This window comes from Scophthalmus maximus, chromosome 12 (assembly GCF_022379125.1).
Source record: "Scophthalmus maximus strain ysfricsl-2021 chromosome 12, ASM2237912v1, whole genome shotgun sequence".
Taxonomy (NCBI): domain Eukaryota; kingdom Metazoa; phylum Chordata; class Actinopteri; order Pleuronectiformes; family Scophthalmidae; genus Scophthalmus; species Scophthalmus maximus.
In genome coordinates this window covers 11,968,314-11,989,961 of record NC_061526.1, presented here as the reverse complement: position 1 = coordinate 11,989,961, position 21,648 = coordinate 11,968,314, and the positions used below count along the sequence as shown (strand labels likewise).

General features: G+C 42.3%; 1 protein-coding gene and 1 long non-coding RNA gene across 6 annotated transcripts in view; one reads left to right on the top strand and one right to left on the bottom strand.

The window, feature by feature from the left end:
- LOC118317943 (anoctamin-4) overlaps positions 1–21,648 on the top strand; it is a 50,932-nt gene that overhangs the window by 13,744 nt on the left and 15,540 nt on the right. For 2 of the 4 annotated variants that reach the window (XM_035647125.2, XM_035647148.2), the window contains 14 exons: positions 4,665–4,865; positions 6,229–6,377; positions 6,514–6,663; positions 7,738–7,838; positions 8,237–8,281; positions 8,373–8,504; positions 8,743–8,849; positions 9,562–9,617; positions 9,784–9,905; positions 10,067–10,201; positions 10,641–10,737; positions 10,989–11,049; positions 20,613–20,695; positions 21,304–21,444. In XM_035647125.2, coding sequence (XP_035503018.1) covers positions 4,665–4,865; positions 6,229–6,377; positions 6,514–6,663; positions 7,738–7,838; positions 8,237–8,281; positions 8,373–8,504; positions 8,743–8,849; positions 9,562–9,617; positions 9,784–9,905; positions 10,067–10,201; positions 10,641–10,737; positions 10,989–11,049; positions 20,613–20,695; positions 21,304–21,444 — 1,580 coding nt within the window. Of the gene's footprint in view, positions 1–4,166; positions 4,221–4,664; positions 4,866–6,228; positions 6,378–6,513; positions 6,664–7,737; positions 7,839–8,236; positions 8,282–8,348; positions 8,505–8,742; positions 8,850–9,561; positions 9,618–9,783; positions 9,906–10,066; positions 10,202–10,640; positions 10,738–10,988; positions 11,050–20,612; positions 20,696–21,303; positions 21,445–21,648 lie in introns of those variants that run through there. The other 2 variants (XM_047336552.1, XM_035647131.2) reach the window with 2 other exon arrangements.
- LOC118317997 lies at positions 10,399–18,566 on the bottom strand. Of its 2 annotated transcripts, XR_004795588.2 has the most exons (5): positions 18,273–18,566; positions 17,833–17,921; positions 17,602–17,725; positions 15,931–16,074; positions 10,399–15,415 (listed from the first exon to the last, which is right to left on the bottom strand). It is a non-coding gene; the product is annotated as an uncharacterized LOC118317997 (long non-coding RNA). The 2 variants fall into 2 exon arrangements; XR_004795587.2 differs by lacking the exon at positions 17,833–17,921 and having other exon boundaries at positions 18,273–18,556.

The following is a 21,648-nucleotide window of genomic DNA, read 5'->3' as shown; positions in this document are numbered from 1 at the left end:
TGTGTGTGTGTGTTTTTGTGTGTGTGTCTGTGTACGTGTGTGTATGCATGTGTGCGCGTGTGTGTATGTGTGTGTGTGCGTGCACGTGTGTGTGCTCGCTTGCGTGTGTGTGTTCTGACCGTGTCGTCCAGGCACCAGTAGCAGGTCAGCTGGGACAAAATCTCCAGCGCCTCATGTCATCAGGAAGAACAACACCGCGATTTCCTTGTCGCAAGTGACTGACACCAAAATCCCCTTAGCAACACGTCACACACACCCACACCACATCCTATTCTTCATCCTGATCCCCCCCTTGCAATCTTTTGTTGTCTTCTCAGTGTGAGCATCTCCAGGCTGAGTTGTGTTTCACGCAAGGAGCCACAATGTTATTGTCCGTCACACCAACTCAAAGCGCAAAGAGAATGAATGTGGTCTTACTTTATTAAATCAAAAAAACAACAACACAATGAAGTAACTGCTCACAAAACGTAATTTGATTTGGAATCTATATCTATTTACATCCTAGACATATGTTCTGTTGCTTATGTTGGAGTACTCTACGATAATTAGTTATTAATAGCTAAACAACTATATGTTAAGAACTCTGGATCCTACATTTCCCACAATGCAATGTCAACATCAGCTTTTGTCAGACCATCCTTGCCAGGTGTGTGGCCAAGTCCAACTAGAAGTCCCATTATTCATTTTCTGACAAAAATCTGAGGCGCCCAAACCCCTGCCAAGTTTACCTAGATGACATCAGAGTGTCATCTAGGTAAATTATGCCATTTGTGCAAATTTGAGGGCTGAACTGTTGGTGCAAACTGTGAGGTGTTTTTGCCTGTGTGTGCGGCCTGCGACTCTCAGCTCTGTAGGAATAAGTGCAAATCTCTCGCTGAAGTTGGATCAACCCGTCCCACAGGGCAACGTCTTTGCTACTATGCGCATCATTTTTATGCGCATAGTAGCGAAGAAAAAATAGGGGCTGAAACAGATGTATATGACACCCACCACAGGTCCCCGACTGGAGCAGGACCATGGACATTGCGGTTCTTTGACATCTGCTGTGAACATTCAGCCACTGGGGCTGTCCTATCCACATCTTCCCGTTGACTTTATACATATTGTGCTGCCTCTAGATCCACAGAGAAAGCTCCCTTTAGAGTCAAAGAAGACATTATACAACAGTTTTTATCCAATTTAAACCCAGTGTGGATCCACTTATCAAATCCAGATCCTTTCAAATTCAGCAACTGATTTTAAAAATGTTCTAAGATTACATTACACTATAATATTACACATGACCATCTCTCTTAGTAAGTGGTAGCCTAATCAATGTTCAGAACCCTCGGCTGCAACCTGACAGTGAGATGAAAAGCACGAGATATGACATGTTGATTAAATATGTATGACAGATTGAAATAACGTAGCCTACTTACTCCTGTACACATGAATTTTCATGAGCTACTGGCTCCGAATACTGGAGGTCCTGATTCCAAACTGGCGGCTTGTTGAGTTTGAATTATTCATATGATGTACTGTACATGAAAGGAGAATCTGAAACTTGGGATCATAATCTGAAACTTGGGATCTTAACGGGATCCGCTGAAGAGAAGACAACTCACCACAAATATGAATCTAAGAACTGGGCGAAATGATTACGGCTGTGCGGCTGTGGCTCAGGACGTAGAGGCGTTCGTCCACCAACCTGAAGGTTGGCGGTTCGATCCCACCTCTCGCCAGTACACATGCCGTTGTGTCCTTGGGCAAGACACTTAACCCTAACTTGCCTCTGACGGCTCTTCTGACAGTGCATGAATGAGTATGAATGTGACAGAAAAATGCGTGGTAAACAGCAGCTTTGTGAATGGGTGGATGTGACTTTCCTGTGAAGCGCTTTGAGTGGTCTATATGACTAGAAAAGTGCTATATAAATACAGTCCATTAAATCATTGATTTGTATTGACTGAGTTATTACGTTCATCAAGTGGACAATATGTTTTTAGTCAATTACCTTCTGCCCAAGAGAAACCCTTGAAAGCTCTATTGAAGCATCTTTGATTTGTGCATTTGTCTATTTTCCCTCTCAGAGCAGCATGCGTGCTGTACAGTAGTTCCCGTTACAAGGGAAATCGTTTATCGGGTAATAATACTTCCTGTAGTGAGGCAGAGTTAGTGAGTGTTTGATTATTTGTTGGCAAATGGGTCCGTCTGCCATTGTGAAGAACTCAAAGGTCAGCAAGCTGCCAGTACCAGAAGAGTCAAGAGTCACTCTTTATCCATGGAGCTGTTGGTTTACTTACACTTTTAATTACAAAGTGACTGACTTCTGATGTACAGCTTGTACATTGTGTGTATATTTCCACTAATAAAACACTATTGTTGTAAAGCGGAAGAGAACACCCCGCTGCGCCTCGGTCTGTTTGCTGCCAAAGATTCAGCGCCGTGGGACCTCGGTTGTGGTCTTGGGTTACAGACGTAACCATAGGGCCATTAAAGTTTGATGGGTACATTGTTTGACTGGCCGCTGTCTCGGCATAGCGGCATTATATAGGCTTATATGTAGCGTGTCAGTCCTCTGAGAGCCAATATTTATAGGAAGCAACTCTCCCTCCCTTAAATGAGACCAGCGTTGGTCGTGGCTGTGGCTACTGAGGAAACAGGGTCGTGAATAGGGGGCAAGTGAAGTTAAAAAACTGGTGCTGTTAATCCCCATCGTCATTCCATGTCTGGTAGAATTGCAAAATACGTAACACAACTCTGTTGATTACCAGGCACTATTTTATTTACATACAGTATATATCAAACCATGAGGGTCCGCTCAAGTTGTGGAAAAGAAAACATAAAAAATGCCACCTAATGTGTTATCAATAGTCACGTAGCCGTTCTCGAAACCGAGGCCGAAACAATGATACAAACGTCCGCAGTCTCGTCCCACAAGTCACCTCGACACGCCGACCTACTGACTTGCTGACCTCTCATTTCTTTACTAGTTTGACAACAGAAAATTTTCATTTCGTAATTAACACTGTAACACACATACCAAAAAGCCGAACGTGCCATGTGACTCTTTTGACCCAATCATGACCGAGTGATCACGCCTTGCTGAAAGTGTGGGAGCACAATGTCCCCCACAATGTTTTTCCCAGCGCGCCCTCTCTGATTGAAATTGAAATAGACACGATTAGTTTGTGTGTTCCCAGGGAATGTGTCTTTTTCAAGGTCCCTGAAGGCTAAACCTTGTTAAGGAGATAAAAGCGGAAGGCCTTTTCTTCTCACTCTCTCTATTCCTGCTTTTTTCATTGTTTTTTTTCTCAGCTTTTCCTCTGACTTTTGCTTTAGTGACATCCAAGGGAAAAAGTTTACTGCAATGTTAAGTGGTTATCTAAACCCCCTGTAAAGGCCTTTTTTGCTAAAATGTACTTTGAACCTGGCTAGAAAAGAGTCATTACTATTATGAGCTTGCACAAAACCTTCTAGTTCAGCCTCTTGACTTTTCTAAAACTAAAAGACATGGCCCAAGCGAAGCATCAACCTCCTGCGTACTGTAACACTCAACCCCCCAAAATACTCATTTATTGTGAATATTTGTCTTAAACCGTCTCTAATCAAGATTCTAAATTTGGTGGACAAGAATCTAATTAGAAAAGTCGTTACCCGACGTTACACTTCTCAAATTTATGGCGCACTTTAGCATCTCTCAAGTCATTGTAATGGCATTGGCACTCTACTGTTCTGGCAAACTCTGATCGCTTTCATCAGTATCATTATTTCCAGACATAGCAGACAGCTGCAAAAAAAACACAGCTCCAAACAGCAGAGACACCACTCCCTCTGAAGTTGGTTTGGAGCAGAACGGAGTTAAAAGGAGAGTAAATACTTAGGGTAATTTACCCGGATGCTCGGGAGCATGACTGCAATTGAAGGCCAATGTTCCTCTATGTCTCCCACGCGTGTTGATTGGCAACTGATGGTTTGTGTTCACTATAGGGCCCTTTAATGTGATAGTGAGTCAGTGTTGCATTTACTGCTTGCTGCAGCAAAATGGTTAAAAAGCAACAAATCCTGGTTTGAAACGGTTAAATTAGACAACAAAACCATCTTCGTCTAAGTGTAGAGTATTTTTGTGGGAGTAATCTTCTCGCACTTTGTATCTCTCTGACAGTTTTTTGGGCCACAAACTTTGCTCTTCGGATGCAGATTCTTCAACCATAGTCGTTGGGCATTGGTCTCATATACAGGTTGGCAACCCAGTAATTATACAATTGACCAATATCTGTATAATAGCTGACAGTGTTTGTATTGAGGGGCTTTTACTTAGTGTACCCTTAATATTTAGTGACAATGTCAATGCTAGGTACAGTTTAATACTGTTAGCTCTTTTTTTAATGTCACCCGCATCAAGATAGTTTCAGTAATCTCAAGCAATATGCTTTTGTTTGTTGTGTCTTTACTTTGAGCACAAGTAATCATTTTCAAGAGGACAACAAGAAGTGCCAGTGGGTCAATCGACTCGGGCAAATAACATGAAGGCTGCTGCGTTCTGGCTGCAAATCTGATAACTTAGATGCTGACCAGGTGTCCTCCCCTTGTTGCTCGCCAAAACCTTGCAACCCTCTCTGTTTTAAATTATGTTCCATGATTCAGAAGCAAATTGAAATGAAGTTCTCTGTCCGAAACTGCAGGTGTGAGTTTATCTCTACATGAGTCTGAGCCCCAGCGGCGGAGCCCCCACCGACGCAGAGTCCCGCCGCTGCCCTCGGCCTCCGGGTACCAGGCGGCGGACCGACCTCTCGTCTTCCCCTCCTTCGGTAAAGCAGACACCATGGAGGAATCCTCTGCTGAAGCGCCGGACTCCAGCACTCAAGATAATGCGCCCCCCCTCGGTGAGACCCATCACCAACGGGGCCTGACATTAATAAATAATTTGTTCAAATTGGACACTTTGCCTTGAAGTCAGTCCTGAGGTGGTACAGAGCTGTACTAGATTTTGATTACAGTTGGGATTACAGTATTTAAAATGTTAAATATTTGTGTTTACCTGCAAATCTTTTTTCCTTCCAACTGCAACAGAATAGAATAGAATCTTCATGGCTTCAGTATTTTAGTATATTGTGCTTGAAATGGAATAATTGATGGAGTGGATGCTGATTCAGGAAGACATAAACTGTGGCTGTCTTAAGCAGAAGTATTTATTATAAGAGCTCAATATTGAGGAGACTTCTGAGACAGCCTTCAGTTACCGACCAACTTGCCATAGATTAGATGGCCTTGCTTGGTGCGTGAGAGAATTTATCTTGCAGTTTCTCAAGAGAGGACAGAAATTCCTAAACAATGCTATTGTATTGACTTACAGTACATTAAATTCCTGGAAACTTAGTCTAAACCTAACCTAACTATTAGCCTGAACTTAACTTAAAACAAACACGTAGTATGTAGCATCAGAAATGCATAATGATACTGGCGAGATTTGAATGCACCTTTCCTAATTCCAAATCAACAGTCTGCACCACCTCTGCTTTTAGGATTCACTGATACGAGAGGCCGACGACCAGCAGTTAGTGGAGACGCTTTTCATTCAGTTACAAAAATGCAATAAAACTCAAGCAGTTTGAGGTAAACTTTTTCATAAAAGAGTAACACCAGTAATCCCACGCTTGTTCCATGTGTTCCTTGCCGGGCTTGAGAAATCTGCTTTGTCATAGACATGAACAACAGCGAGAGCAACTCACAACTAAATTCCGTAATGTGCTTTGTCACATTCCCAGACATTGCAACCCCTTGTGCTGTTCAGTGTGCGAACATCCGGCTCTGATGTTAAGATTAATAGGCAACCAAAATGTGTCTGCAATGTGCCTTGTGTTTTTGTTCATCCAATTGGGGCCTTACGACTGTATCCCCCTGTTCATCTCCTGAGAAGCTTGTTACCTCCCAATGCCATGATGTAATGTAATGCTCAACAGTTCTTGGGTAGAGCTGCACTAAATTAAAAAAAGTTTTTTTATGATGAGCAATGTGTCAAACTGCTCTGTGTGACATAAAAGATGTTGCTCTTGATGATGATACCACAGAGAAATATCAATCCTTTTCGCCTCTGTGGGGTGATTCAGCTTCTCTTTGGTTTTATGGACAGAGACTTTGCTGATTTGAGTCTGTCTCACTGCTCAACCACAGATGGAAAGACATCTGTTGCCCCTGTTGTTGCACGGTGACTTAATCTTATCCCCATTTTGCCCGTCTTCCCTGCAGCCGTGAAGGACGTTAATGTACTGCTGGAGAGGCAGAGGTCAGAGGGCGTCAGCAGCCCATCCAGGGACGACGACTCCACCCTGCTGAACCCGGGCACCCACAGCAGCATCCTTGACGACAACACAAAGTCGGATGCTGCTCCCTCAGAGGTCAGTGAGGCAACTCAAGCTCTGGGCTCCCCGGAGTCGGGCTCCTTTCAAAGTTAGCTCCATGGATGAGAAGTAAATTTAACTGCCAGTCATGACCCTTTCCCTGGTTGTCTCTCCATTGCCTGTCTGTCCTCAGGGGAGGGGTAAGTCAAGCGGCCTTTGCTTCAGCGATGGGAAGAGTCGCATCGACTACATCCTGGTGTACAGGAAGTCCAACACGCAGTCAGAGAAGAGGGAGGTGTTTGAGCGGAATATCCGCGCTGAGGGCTTACAGATGGAGAAGGAGGTGAAGAGCATTTACGCTGGCTGGCCTCCTTTTTCTCTTTAAGTTGACAAGGGGTCGGCTAAATCGCCATGTCTGCATTGCCCTCACGTTAAGATCCGGATACCAACAGCTCATTCGCTCCTAGGCAGTGAACCATACCTGTAACATTTGTTCATATAGCACAACGTCGAGCAGACAGGGAGCCAGATGAGCACTCCTTTAAAGTTGTGTTTGTATCCACCTGCGTTCACTCCCTTTTCAGCTCTGCTGTGGTCTCATGAGGAAAATATGTTGCATTTTTGCTGCCAAATATTCTACTGTTTGTCTATCTGCTGTGTGATGCCGGTCAGGTAGTGCACAGTTTTCTTTATATTAAAAAGCTATTAGCTGAAAATTAGCTGCCTGGCTGAAGTAATCGTAGACAAGAGTGGTGAGACTGAATAGTAAAACATAAAAAAATAAAATTAAAAAAGGTTTCAATTTTGAGGCATCACGCACTGTGACCGAGGAAGAAAATGCTCACATTCAAATGGTGCAACCATCAACTGTGAATTTAACTTCATTTTATGAATCAAGTCGATAATTAATGAGTCCAAGTTATTAATGATTTATTAATGATTTACTCCTGCTCTCCGCCAGAATCAGAGCGCAGCTGTTTGGGAATAAGTGTCTCGAAGCCATAACCAGAAGCCACCACTGAGAGCGCCAAAGCAAATGTGCCAATTTTCTGCGGTGATTTGTGTGTGTGCATGTGTGTGTGTTAACTTCAACTCGGTCTGCCAATGCACTGGCATCAAGGTCATCGTGATTCAGAGAATGCAGGGGAAGATAGCGGTTCTTGTCTCCGTCAACAGCCCACTTGCGTGTGTGTTTCCTTGGTTTAGCTCTGACTCCCGCTCAGTCAGGCAGCACAAACAGGTAGATCAGATAGATACTGTACAAATATCTCCGGAAACATAATATACTGTTGAAGAGCTGCTCCTGAGACCACTGCCCACACGGTTATTGTAAACAACCATGTCAACACTGTAAGCTGGGAGTGTGTTTCGTCGTCCATTTGTTTCTCAAGTTGAATTGTGTGTGCGGCTTCTTTAGGCTTCCCTCACGAACAGCGACGTCATCTTTCTGAAGCTTCACGCGCCGTGGGATGTCCTCTGTCGCTACGCAGAGCTCATGAACATTCGCATGCCTTTTAGGTAAGACGACAAACACTCCTACAACTGTCTAATGGTGATGGGGGGTTAACAGAGAAAAGTCATATTGACATTCGTCTTCTTCATCGCTGTTTGTTGGTGGATTGCTGCGCTTCTTTGCACATTACTGCTTCCAACTGTCCACTGGTGGAATATTAGAAACCTTGTCACCCACATGACACAAATGAAACAGGGACCCACTAATAAAAAAAATTCTCCATATTGCAAAAGTGGTAAAAAAAAAATAGGTTCTACATTTAATGTATTTTCGTAATATTATCATTATAAGTAGCTACTACTTGTAGACATCATGATTAATAACAGTAACACCAGTAGTGGTTGTACCATTCCTCATTATTGTCCTATGCTAAGTCAATTATTCTTAACCTTCCGTAACCCAGGAGGAAAATCTTTTACATGCAGCGACGGCAAAAGTTCATGAGCAGGTGAGTGTTCAGTCAAAGTGGGAACATTAAGACCAGCTGACACAGTGATTTCTTTTTACTCTGGCAGCTTTTACACAAATGTCACTTGCAGGATGGAGAAGCGCATCAACAAATTCCGTGGCTGGCTTCCCCGCAAGCCCATGAAGTTCGACAACAACACTCTGCCCGACTTGGAGGAGAACGAGAGCTTCACCGCCCCCTTCAGTCGCTCAAGGATACATCAGTGAGTTACACGGAAGTGCCCTTTAAAGGCTCTGCCTCAGCCGCTGGGAGATGATTTTAACTTGATCGTATATTGCTGGCTGGTACATTTTCCACTTCCTCTTTAGTACTTTTGCCTCTCTCAATCCGATTGGCACAATCACACACACGCACACACACACACACACACACACACACACAGACACACACACTTCATTCACAGCAGAGAGATTTGTAATAACCGCTTCGTTTCACTGCAGTTTCATCATCCACAACAAAGACACTTTTTTCAACAACGCCACCAGAAGTCGCATCGTCCACCACATCCTCCAGCGAGTCAAATACGAGGACGGAAAAAATAAGATGGGTGAGTTTCCCCCCTGGACAGAAATATTTGAAATGGAATAAAAATGGAAGCGAGAGGGACGCAATCAGTCATACAGTCACTCTATCAGTGTGAGCTGTCTCAGTAAAAAGTTATTCAAATGACCTTATTTAAATTCTGAAAATATTGACCTTATTAGATATGAGAAATACACTGAGCTGTTAAAATGGTTAAACATGTTAAAATCTTTATTATATTTTCAAGTCTGTCTTTATACCGCTTCACCTCTAGATTTTGTTAGTTTCCCTAAAGTTCATCCCATTTTATCTACATGTAAACTTTTTGGTTCAAGTGCCTGTAAATAAAAAGTGAGTTCCTAGCACATTTTTCAAAAAATGAATTCACTCAAATCAATTGTAAGGCAGCCCATTTTCAAAGCGGGCATATTGTTCATACCTTTTTCCACAATGTTTCATCCATAGAGTTGAAAAAATGGTTCTTCACTTTCCTCTCACGTGGGAGAGGAAAGTTCCGTTTTCCGTTAGCAAAGAGAACAATAATAAGGCCACAGGACACACCGGACAGGCCAGCTGTGCATGGAGTAAAAAGACGAGGCCTCATACATACGTGTACTTAACATAATTTAATGGAAACAGGTGGCTTTCGAAAAAGTAGCTCAAATAAAAATGTGACTCCCCAGAATCTGCCGCACTGCATAAGACATCTTTTCACTGGGCTCTCTTTTTGATCCTAGGGGTTAATCGACTTTTGAGCAACAGCTCGTATGAAGCAGCTTTCCCTCTTCACGAGGTAAATTGGCTGATCTCCATAAACAAAAAAAATTTAAATTCATTCAACTCTGTCACCACTGCTTGCTCTGATGTGAATGTTGTTGCTGATACCTCCGTTCACCGATATTACACTTGAATTGTAATGTGTGTTTGTTTGTGTGTGTGTGTGTTTGTATTTTAATCAGGGGAGCTACCACAGTAAAAACTCCATCAGAACGCACGGAGCAGAGAACCATCGGCACCTGCTGTACGAGTGTTGGGCCTGGTGGGGGGTTTGGTACAAGTACCAACCACTGGATCTCATCAGGTAAGTAACCGTCAGACATTTTAGGGGATTAAATGTCATATATTAAAAGTCCAAACCATCATGGTAGACAGTAGTAGAGGACAATATAGCCACATTAGAGTAGTAGAGGACAATACAAGTCCACAGCTTCCCGTTTCTCTTGTGCACTGCTGCTGTCTCAGGAGGTATTTCGGGGAGAAGATCGGCCTGTACTTCGCCTGGCTCGGCTGGTACACTGGGATGTTGTTTCCTGCCGCCCTGGTCGGCCTCCTGGTGTTCCTGTACGGCCTCTTCACTCTGGACCACTGCCAGGTCAGGTAAACACAACTCCTCTCTCCTCTGATAACAGTATGTGTCTCTATTGGAAAGCATTGCTCGGAAGAGAACAAGCCCTCACCTGCTTCATATTGTTGTTTGTTCCGTAGACGCTTGCTCAGTAGTGAGTACAGATCAAAAGTCAAATGGCTCTCAATGAAAAACTAACCTGGTGTTACAGAGGAGAATAAAAAAAAAGTAATTTTAAGTAATTCATTTTATTTCTTAAAACAGCATCATTGTTCAATCAACAAACTTGGAAATGAAACGAACTGATACACACACACACACACACACACACACGCAAACACCCTCTCGCAAACACCTGCTTTCGTTTTGTTCTGACAGCCCAAAGTTTGGTTGACCCTGGAGTTTCTGTTCACTGCGATGCCAGGCTTAGCCGGAATCTGATGAGCTTAATGCTGTTTGTTTTTCCTTCAGTAAAGAAATCTGCCAGGCCACTGACATCATCATGTGTCCCATCTGTGACCAGTACTGCCCCTACCTGAGACTGTCCGACAGCTGTATCTACGCCAAGGTACGGTCACTGCAGCACTGCACGGACGCAGTTTTCCCGACCGCTGATGTGATGCGCGTTTTTATTGTTCCTGTGGAAACTTTGCCAGCGAGCCAACCATGTCTATCAAAATGTGATTTTATTTTTTACTCAAAATGATTAAGCACATTGACGCGTTTCTCTGTTGAGATAAACAGTAACTATGAACTATGAATGCTTTTTAGAAAATATGTATATTTATCTATCTAGTGACTTTCTTTCTTCATTTTCAGGTCACCCATCTTTTCGACAACGGGGCAACCGTTTTCTTCGCCGTATTCATGGCTGTCTGGGGTAAGTCAAACAGATCATGTTGGTCACCATCTGTTTGGTAAGGGGACAGGTCACGTGCAGCTGCTCTATCTGAGCTTTATTTCTTTTTTCTAGAAACATCTGCTCAGAGAGACAATGATGTTGGTGGTGAGGGCGAACCTAAGTTGGTGGGCTATGAAATGAAAAAAAAAAGAGCAGAAAGAGGCTAAAATGCAGGAGGGAACATTAGACTCTCTGTGGGTTTGTTACTACAGTACAAACCACACTTTGTACATTTCACAAAGTCATATTGGTGCGGTGCCTTTTGTAAAGGTCTGTTTGGAATGGGCCGGTTTTGTTCGGCCTGTTGTGTTGCTGGTTGTAGCTTTCTTGAACGGCTAAAGTGAGCGATAGTTATTGAGCCGCAACAAGTAAAGACTGGCTGCGGACTTGGTGAGGACATGGCGGACTCAACCTGCAGAGCCCTGAAGCAGCGCACGAAGACCTGGTCGCCTGTTTATTCAAAGATCAGTGAAGCTGCACTCAGTTCGCAGAACACCTCAGTTGTCGTCGGCCATCGCCCGCTGCTACCAAACTCTATCGGCCTGTTTATTTAGAACGTATTGATATTCATAGTAGTGTCCAAATTGCACCAAATTCACACCTGCATTTCCTTGTGTCACCAGCAACGTGTGAATTAGACGGGATGAACGGTTCGAGAAATTTGAATTACATTGCATTCATTTCGTCCAAAGCGACTCACAGTCATCGAGGCAGGTAGCATTAAGGGCCTTGCCTAAGGGCCCACACCTGAAATCGAACCCCCAACCTTCTGTACCAAAGTCTGTGGTGTAAACCACTAAGGTATACCAGCTAAGTTGATTCCTCATATTACAGTTTTTCTCCATTGGTTTGGCTCATTTCTTGGAACAGAAATTACATTCTCAAAATAACATGGACAAACCTCCAAACCACTTGGCAATTGTTTACAACAGAATTGAATTTCTCATTCATTTCATCAAATTGCAAATGTCTTAGTACATCTTTGGAAATGATTAAGTACAGGTAGCCTACAGTTAGCACAGTTAGCCTACATTTAGCACAATTTCCAAGTGAATAGATCTTGTTGATCTAAACTGATTGTTGATTCTCAGTCTAATGGTTGTTCTCTCCAAAACATGTCAGCATCATTTCATTGTATAAGATATCACATGCACAATAGTCCGTTCAATTTTCAAAATTAGTCAAGAACCTAATACCATGACTACCATAAATGAATCTCTTGGAACATTTGATAAATTGATTAACTGACAGTCAGGTGAAAATAGAACTTGACTAACGAAGGAGGAGTTTCACACATCTCAGATGACCAATCAAACAATATGTTTAGTAACCTGACAGGTGCTGCCCATGATTGTGAATGCTGCCAAACATGCATGTATAGAGCTTGACCAGGACCAGTACAATTTCTCAACATGGAGGCACCTGGCCAAGTAAATGAACAAGGGCAAATGCCTGCTTGAGGAAGAGGAAGAAGAGGAGGAGGAGTAAGGGTGCGTGGCGGTAGAATAGGGGGAAGAGGCCGAGGAGCACGAGGACACCATGTTGTCCCGGATGAAATTTGGGCCACACTTTTAGACCATGTTATCAACCATCGCCTAACAATGGCGGAGGCAGGTCGCCGAGTGCAGCGTAATTTGCCCCGCTCTACAGTCTCCTCCATCATCCAAACCTTTCGCAGGGAAAACAGGTATGTACTCAGTCAATGATGGAATTATATGTTGAATAGGACAGGACACTGTGCATAAAGCAAGAGATGTATTTATTTACTTATTTACCGATTCATTTAGTGTGTGTGTGTGTGTGTGTGTGTGTGTGTGTGTGTGTGTGTGTGTGTGTGTGTGTGTGTGTGTGCTGTAGGGATGTTATGACACTAAAAATGACTAGAAATATATATATATATATATATATCTCAAATTATTGATGATACAGTTTACAGTAGTATTACAGTCATTGTGCAGTGATGCATTAGAATTGTGGTAAAGTTACTGTAAGTAAAACAACAATACAATTACATTGGTAACTCATTCTGTAAGAAATACATAGGCATACATTACGAATGGTAATACAGTGTTGTCCTTTGAATTGTATGTCTAGGATTGGACGACAACCTCGCACGGGTGGCAGAGGAAAACTTCTCAATGACCAACAAGAACAAGACATCTGTAACATGGTGATGGCAAATAATGCCATCACACTGAGACAGATCCGCACTGCAAACATAGAAGACAATGCCATATTCCAAAATGTCAACTCTATAAGCATCTCCACAATAGACTGGATATTGAACAAGCATCAGATGACCATGAAGTAACTTTACAGGGTACCATTTGAGAGGAACTATGATAGAGGAAAAGTGCTGCGGTACTAGTATGTACATGTAAGTCAGTTACTGGTTTTCTATCTTTATAACCTTTTTACAATTAAGCAGTGGTTCCCAAACTTTTTTGGGAACATTCCTCTGTAATTTTCTGTTACTCTAGTGTATGACTCTTCTGTATGACTGATTTGATGATTTTGTTTTACTCTATTGTAGAGAATAATGGCATTGGAAGGAAACGAGACCCCTCAAATCCTCCTGTTTGTGGATGAAGCTGGCTTCAACCTGGCCAAGGGCCGAAGACGTGGCCGTAATATTATTGGCCACCGGGCCACGGTGGATGTCCCAGGCCAGCGTGGGGGCAATATAACTATGTGTGCTGCCATTTCTGAGAATGGTGTGGCCACTCACATCCCCAGTCTTGGCCCATACAATACACAGAAGCTCCTCATCTTCTTAGACCGCCTTCATTCTGATTTGATCCCTGAAAATGAGAGAGGTCTCGTAGGGCCTCACCTACCAAAGTATATAATTGTGTGGGACAATGTGAATTTCCACCGTGGCCCACTCATCAGGGCCTGGTTCACTACTCATCCAAGGATGGTGTGGTCCTACCACCTTACTCTCCTTTCCTCAATCCTATTGAGGAGTTTTTCTCCGCATGGAGGTGGAGAGTGTATGAGCATCAGGCTCAAAATCAGAGGTCCCTGCTCCATGCAATGGACGCTGCGTGTGATGATATTACAGGAGATCAGTGCTGGGGATGGTTTGCGACATGCACGGCATTTCTTCCCTCGTTGCATCGCAAGGGAGAATATACGCTGTGATGTGGACGAGAATCTGTGGCCAGACAGACAGCAGCGTGTGGATGGCCAGGAGGGTGAGGATGGTGGCCAGGAGAGGGAGGGTGAGGACAGCTCCAGCTTTATTTACAGCACTGTAGGCTACATATAATTTTCCTTGTTTTTTGTTTGTGTTTATATTACAGTATATTGTGCTGTATACATTTTCTTTTAACTCTGATTTATGGAAGTTACTTTATTTGTGTGAATAAAAATGGTTACAATTTCCTTGGTAGTATGAGTGCAATGTGTGATGTCAAACCTTGGAGGGCAATCTTACCGTAAAATCCTATTTTTTTTCAGGTTTATACACAATTGCTAGACAAAAAAACTAGTACAGTAACCATTGTCAATGAAGGACTGGGCTAAGACTGAGAGGTGGACATGAGGGATATTTCAATGGTCCTCATTCCTGCCATAGTGACAAAACATCTAAACATTTTGACTTGCAGTGCTTACACAATGCCAAAAGGACAATGCATCGTGGGGGCACTGACTATTTATATGAGAAAGGAATTTAGTTTTGACACATGAGTGAACTGTTTTGGGAGAGATATGAGCTTTTGCAGGTGAACCATGGTGTTGTGCTGAACCATCCAGGTTATTTTGGCAAAAGCACCAAGAGTGTTGAGAACGTCCGGTCTGTTTCGAGAAATGAGCCAAAGCAATTGAGGAGGATCTTTTGCCTTTTGGTGGCGCTGACTATTTATATGGGGAAGGAATTTAGTTTTGAAGCATGAGTGAACAGTTTGGGAGAGATATGAGCTTTTGCAAGTGAACTATGGTGTTGTGCTGAACTGTAAGACTGTTTTGCCAAATGATCTTAGAGTTTTGAGAATGTAATTTCTTTTTCAAGAAATGAGCCAAACCAATGGGGAAAAACTGTAAGATAGCAAAAGGCACACTAGCAGTATTCTTTTCAGTATTCTAAAATATCAGAGGCCTTTACTTTTAAAAACTGACCGTACATCGCTTCAAAACTACTGCTTCAACGGGTCGGGAGCCTGTCAGCACTGCACAAGGTCCCAGGGTATGACAGGTGCAAATAGAGGGTGCGTGGAGGGTTCGTTGGTTTCATAGGGTTCATCCCCAGCAGACACCGCAGGCGACCAAGAAGCAGCAGTGTCCCCGTCGAATAGCTGGTAGCTGGCTTGTTTGTAAATGTCTGGATAGACGCTGGACGGGACTGGAGAAAAAGAAAAGACAGAAATATTAACATTAAGCCACTATGCTGGAGATAAGATAGCTGCAAGTTCTTCATCAAATGAACTTCTTTATATTGTTATACAAAGAATATTATATCAATAGTTTATGTTGTTGTATAAACTAAGTGCCTCAGAAAGCAGTTTTCATCCTGTGTCCTTCACAGTTCACACTGGTGCTCGCACTTAATGCCCAACATTAAATAGCTCTCATTTGATTTTATCGAATATAATCAGAGTAATGTGGAAACTGTTTTTTTTTTTATAGGAATCAAAGCTGCAGGCATGTATATTCGTGCTGATTCCTCCATGGCAATTACAAAACACGTGCAGACATTTTTTTGCTCATGGACCTTTGCAGTATATATCAGTCGGTTCATATTGAGTGAGAAATCATACTTGTGCCAAACAAAAAAGCCTCTTCGCCTTTGAATAATGTCCTGAAACTGAAACCTCCTGTATCCAAACAAACAGCCGCGACAGCAAACCGAATGCTCACCGAGGAGTTTGTTGGCAGTGTCCGGGTGTTTGAGAGCCTCTGCCACACTGTTGTCGAACCTCCAATATCTCAGCAGCAAGAATAGGAGTAAACACAGCTGGAGGGCGAAGGTCAACAGGCCGAGCACGATGAAGGTGTTGTCAACTGTTGTGTGTGAAGAGGAGAAACCGATAAGTTCAGATGGGGTTTTGTATCGTGGTTGTGTCAGAGACACTGACAGAACATTTTAAACATTTAAACTACTTAAAGGTGTGTGAGTCAGTTCTATAAGTACCAGTGCCATTGGGGGATTAAATGTAGTAGCCAAACGCTTAATATCTAACGCACTACATCCAAACTGAGAAGATGTTACAATCATTCTCTTCGTGGACAGTAAAGTGATGCGGCTCTCACACGACAGTACAACTACTAATGAAAGCAGTGCACGCCCTGTTGCATTAGCGTGCGTTAATAATTCAGACGCTCAGACATAATCTGACATTGTCCTTGTGCCGGTGGAAACCCAAACCGCTTCACACTTATCAATGTTTCATAGTGATTTTCACATATCGTGGGGCCGAGTTTCAGTTCAAGAAGTGGTAGGAAAGTGAAGCGAGTGTATTTTGAATGATTATATTTGGATATAATAGTTGTAAAGGTTGCCTAGGTTATGAATTATTGTTCACATTTTGATTACAGTGAGCAGAGGAAAGCAGAAAACATTGAAAAGGAAATGTTAATTCTTGGGAGGATCTATAAATCAAGACCCTAATTCAATACAGAATATCACACATGAATATCAATTCTTTTCTCAGGTCAACTAGAGTAGGTCATTTGCTGTAGAATATGCAAATGCTTAACTTTATCAACAAAATGTCCTGCTGTCGGGTTGTTTTTTTATGGAACAAATGTTTTGTGATGTTTTTTTTTTTTTTGCATGCTGCCAGTAAGATCTTTTGAAGAAATCTTTGTGAATGTTGTATATTTCATAACAAGCAGAATTTTTTTAATCTGTCTCTTCCCTCCAGAAGGTCTGAAAAGAAGGGCATGGGAATGATCAACCATAACCTCTCCACACTCAGTTGCACACCAGTTTGTTTAAGACTTCTGTTTGGGTGTAATGAAAAAGTGAATTCAATTATTCTAGCAAAAGACTCTCCAGGTCCGGGAGTTGCTGGACAACCTGGAGATTCTTGCAGTTGGAGAGTAAAGTTCCTGAATACAATGAACATAATCTCCTCTAAAGCAGAATCTGGTCATTACTAAATAGAGAAATTCCCACCCAACCAAGTCACATGTGTTTTAAAAACTGAACTAAACTGAGGAAAAACTTCTCCGTTACCAATCTGCTCGATAATAGTGTATGTGAGGCTCTCTTTATATCCTTGAGTTTTGTCTTGAATCATGTTTGGTCCTCATCCATTGACAAAGGCTTTGCAGTTTCATCCTATCTGCCAAGATGGTGGTGTACAATGTGTAGCCTGTTGATAGATCTTCATCCTTTACACCCCGTTCTATCCTTTCCTTCCTTGGGGATAACTGATATGAAGGGTCTCCTTCCAGGAGGAGGTTTCAAAAAGTTTTGACAGACTTCATAACATAGATTATTATTATTATTATTATTATTATTATTATTATTATTATTATTATTCAGTTTTGAGAGTGTGACATTCATTGACAATGATAGAGTACCGGATGGTAACAGTTGTGACGTTGACTCCAGGTAGATGACCTCTGGCTGGGTGGAGCCCAGAGTCAGGTTCTGGCTCTGGAGGAATCCCATGAGTCCAGATGTGTCGACGCTTCAGGAGAGTCCCTGTGTGGTCAGAGAGAGTTATAAGCTTCTGTTTCAAGGTTTGACGTTCTTTATTGTCATTCAAAACATTTATTTATGTGGTGAAGATTAAAGCGGTCTGATTAAACCGGTCAAAAAGGCATCACAGGCAGAACAAACAGAGATGAATCATGCATCGCCACCACAGCAGGGCCGACCCCTTTCCACAGACCATAACCTTGCAAGACACAAACAAGGCTACGCTGAGTAACAAGTCAAACAAAGTTCTTGTGCAATAAAAGAGCTACAAGTTTGTGAAAATGCAGAGTATACGCAGCAGAGTCAAAATTTAGAAATCAGCGCACAAAGAAAAAAAAACAAGCCAAACTGAAATTAAACTTTGTGGACAAGTTAACACCATTACACATGATAGTTTGAAATGGTATGAAGAGCAATGTGAAGGGATCAAAGTTGTTTTTACAGCTGCACTGACATGCAGAGCCCGCTCTGATGTCTGCGAATGCTTCATTCCAGTTTAACATTTTCATCTACTTAAAAAAGAAAAGAAAACTCACTAGACAGTACTGACCTTAAAGCAAGTTGCTGTTGCTGCCGCCTCCGTCCAAATGCATCTGTTTCAGGTTCAACTGCAGCAGAGAATCGGCTCAAAATCCCTTCATTAGGGCCTCCTCAGAAGTGTGCTCCCCTGCTGGCTCCACATGGGACACTTCACAACATCTTGCCGCGATGCATGTTCGACGGGGATGTGTGCAGGATCGTGAGAAAATAAACCAAAAGCAAGTGTGTGAAATACTGGAGGACGGAAGCCTCCGATCAGAGGCAAAGGTCCCTGCAGTGACACTGCTGAGCAGGGGCAGGTAAACATGTGCAATAAGTAAGCCATCCGTGGGACTTTGTCCGGCACCACGTCTCTTACCCTGCTAACCATGTCTCTGGGAGTGATCTTTTCATAATGGTAATGAGGGTGAAATCCATTATGATCTGTGAACATCAGAACAGACGACACCCCAGTGTCACTCTGCCCCGTGACAATATCAGCACAATGTGATTATCCAGATGTTATCACTAATCAGTCAGAAGTGAGCCAATCCCATGGAATGAGGACAGATGTGAGGGGCTTGACTTCCCCTTTTGTGGGGATATTAGTTCCTGTCCCTTAAACTACTCGTTAAATGATTGAGGTGCAACACTGATACTGACTCTTTTTGCTTTTGATGGTCGGCCAATGGGAAATTTAAAGCTCTCTGCGATGACCTTTGATATTGACCTATATCTACCAATGTCAATGTGGCCCGCCCTGACCTCCTTGGGCCATAAGAAAAAATTACATTTAACATCGCCACACAGTCCAATCCCCCCCCCCAATCCTCCCTCCTTTAAAACAATCTGTCGGTTTAAGAATAATAGACCTTAGCAGAATAAAATATAAAGAAACAAAATGAACAAAGTGAAGAGAATATTATCTATAGAATCTTAACATAAGCAAATGTCGACATTTATATTACTAAGACATTGTAGAAAACATAAAATGTAGAAGATAATTCAAAATAACACTGAACTTTGACTCTGCCGCCGGTAATTATTACTGGCAGTTAATCCAGCATTATAATATTATGTTACGGAAATAAACAGCAAACAAGGAAACAGGCGTGAGCCTTTTCAAAGTCCTGATACTGATGAAAATGTGGTGCTGAAATTGATTCCCGTAAAATTACGACTTCATTCTCATGATATTACGACTTTATTCTCGTAATATTATGAATTCATTCTTATAAATTTACGACTTTATTTATCTTTATTAAGTCTTTTTTTTCTGTCGATGTGGCCCTAACACTCTGTCGTACCATTCAGACTGGCTCCCCATTATTTCCTTTTAAATATTTAAAAATATAAAATAGAACATATTTATACTGCAGCTCAACTGAATACTTGATGGTTATTATTCACTGAGAGACATGCATTCATGTTGCCCTGTATGTCCAGCTAATCAACATTTCAGATTCAACATTTAACCAATAGTCAATGTAAATCCATCTAGCAGTACTTGACTGAGACGAGATAAACACTGTCTTGCATATGAGGAGCGCCATCGTGCCCAAACAGGTGGCTGCAGGAAAGTGTTGACATCCATTTCGCTTAAATGAACGAAGCAAGACACAGACAGACCAAGAGATGAACTGACTAAGTCAGCAAGACATTGAGTTATGGTTCTCCTATTGACCAAACGTCCGACTTAGAGAGTAGAGAAGACAAGTTTACCTGATTGCTGATCCTGAAATTCACAATTCATGTTTTTTTCTTTTAGAGACCAAAGGGATAGTTAATCCCGCTTCTCTCATCCAAAGTTGGAAACATTGATACACTCAGAGTTAGCAAAGAAAACGTGTACTCATTCTTTGGCTAAATCAATATTTGCATTGAGTGTATTTATCTTTCAGACGGCCCATGTTCTACAACTGCTTCACTACTTCATACGGCTCTTGGACTCATGGTGTCCCACCCTCCTCTCCCTTCACATCGACACTGATCTCATACAGGGCCTCTGTGGAATCCACCTGACGGAAATCCGTCACAGCGATGGAATATTGTGTCTGTCATTGTTTTCATTTTCATGTCCAGCGACCTTTTCCGTCATTCACATCAACTCTATTTCCAGCAGTGGCAGGCCACTTTTTTCAACAAACCAGTTCTGACAAACCCTCAGGCCGAATTGTTGTGAATTGTTCTCCTGCTGTTCCAAGACAATACACCAACTCAAAGGTTTACTCTGAAGGTCTTACCAGAAATTTAAAGTACATCGTATTTAACCTTTGAGGTGTGAGTTGTACTGTGGTAAGGAGGACGGTTCAGTAATGACACAAATAGCCACAGCAAACGCTTGATGCGTTTTTTAATTGATGTGTTTCAGCCACGGTCTTCCTGGAGTTCTGGAAAAGACGCAGAGCCGTCCTCGCTTACGACTGGGACCTCATCGACTGGGAGGAAGAGGAGGTGAATCACTTACTCCATGTGGTCATTTTAAATTTTTTATTTATATCTCTATCCAGAGGTTTTTGTCTTTTCTTTGACCTCAACAGGCATATATTGAGAAAAGAAATTGGGATGGTTGTACCTTGCACTGAAAATGTACAATTTCAACACTTTTACAATGAAGGCTCATAAACTCACACTCCCTACACAGTTGTCATTATAATGTGGTTGTCAGAAATTTTGGTGAGTTTACAATTTTGTTGCCTCTGTAACAAATCAACCTCCAGCTCTCGTCTGTCAATCTCACTGGTCAATGTGAAACGCTGCTGTTTGTGGGTGTGAACGCGACTCAGAGGCTCAGTCCACTTTGTACGGGACAGCAGACCTGAATCCCCTAAGATTCCAGTAATAATCTAAAATAGTGAAAATATGTGAAATTAATTTATGAACAAGGAATTTTCTAAAGTCTATGCCACTATAATGAAGTTAATGAGAAGGTAACTAGATATGTTTAGAATATTCCACACCTATACTAGGGTTTAATTCTGCTTTTGGCCACAAGTACATCATTTCTTCCACTTTGTCCCATACACTGAATTTGCTCACTTGCCTTGTCCTCTTTCTCTCAGGATGAAATACGCCCTCAGTTTGAGGCCAAATACTCCAAGAAGGAGAGGATGAACCCCATATCTGGGAAGCCTGAGCCTCACCAAGCCTTCACCGACAAATACAGTCGCCTTGTCGTCTCAGCATCCGGGATCTTCTTCATGGTGAGTTTCAGGAGTAAATAGTGTAAACGTCAACTCTGTCTTACAGCCTTACTTATTTTAATGGCGAGTTTAAATATAAATAGTCAAGTTTGAGCTAATTCTGTCCAAGCAAACCTATTTCCTAAAGCGTTAACCACTAGGAAGGGTGGGCCCCAGGATTCCATTCTAGGACCACAGTTGTTCTCATGTAAATATATGTATATA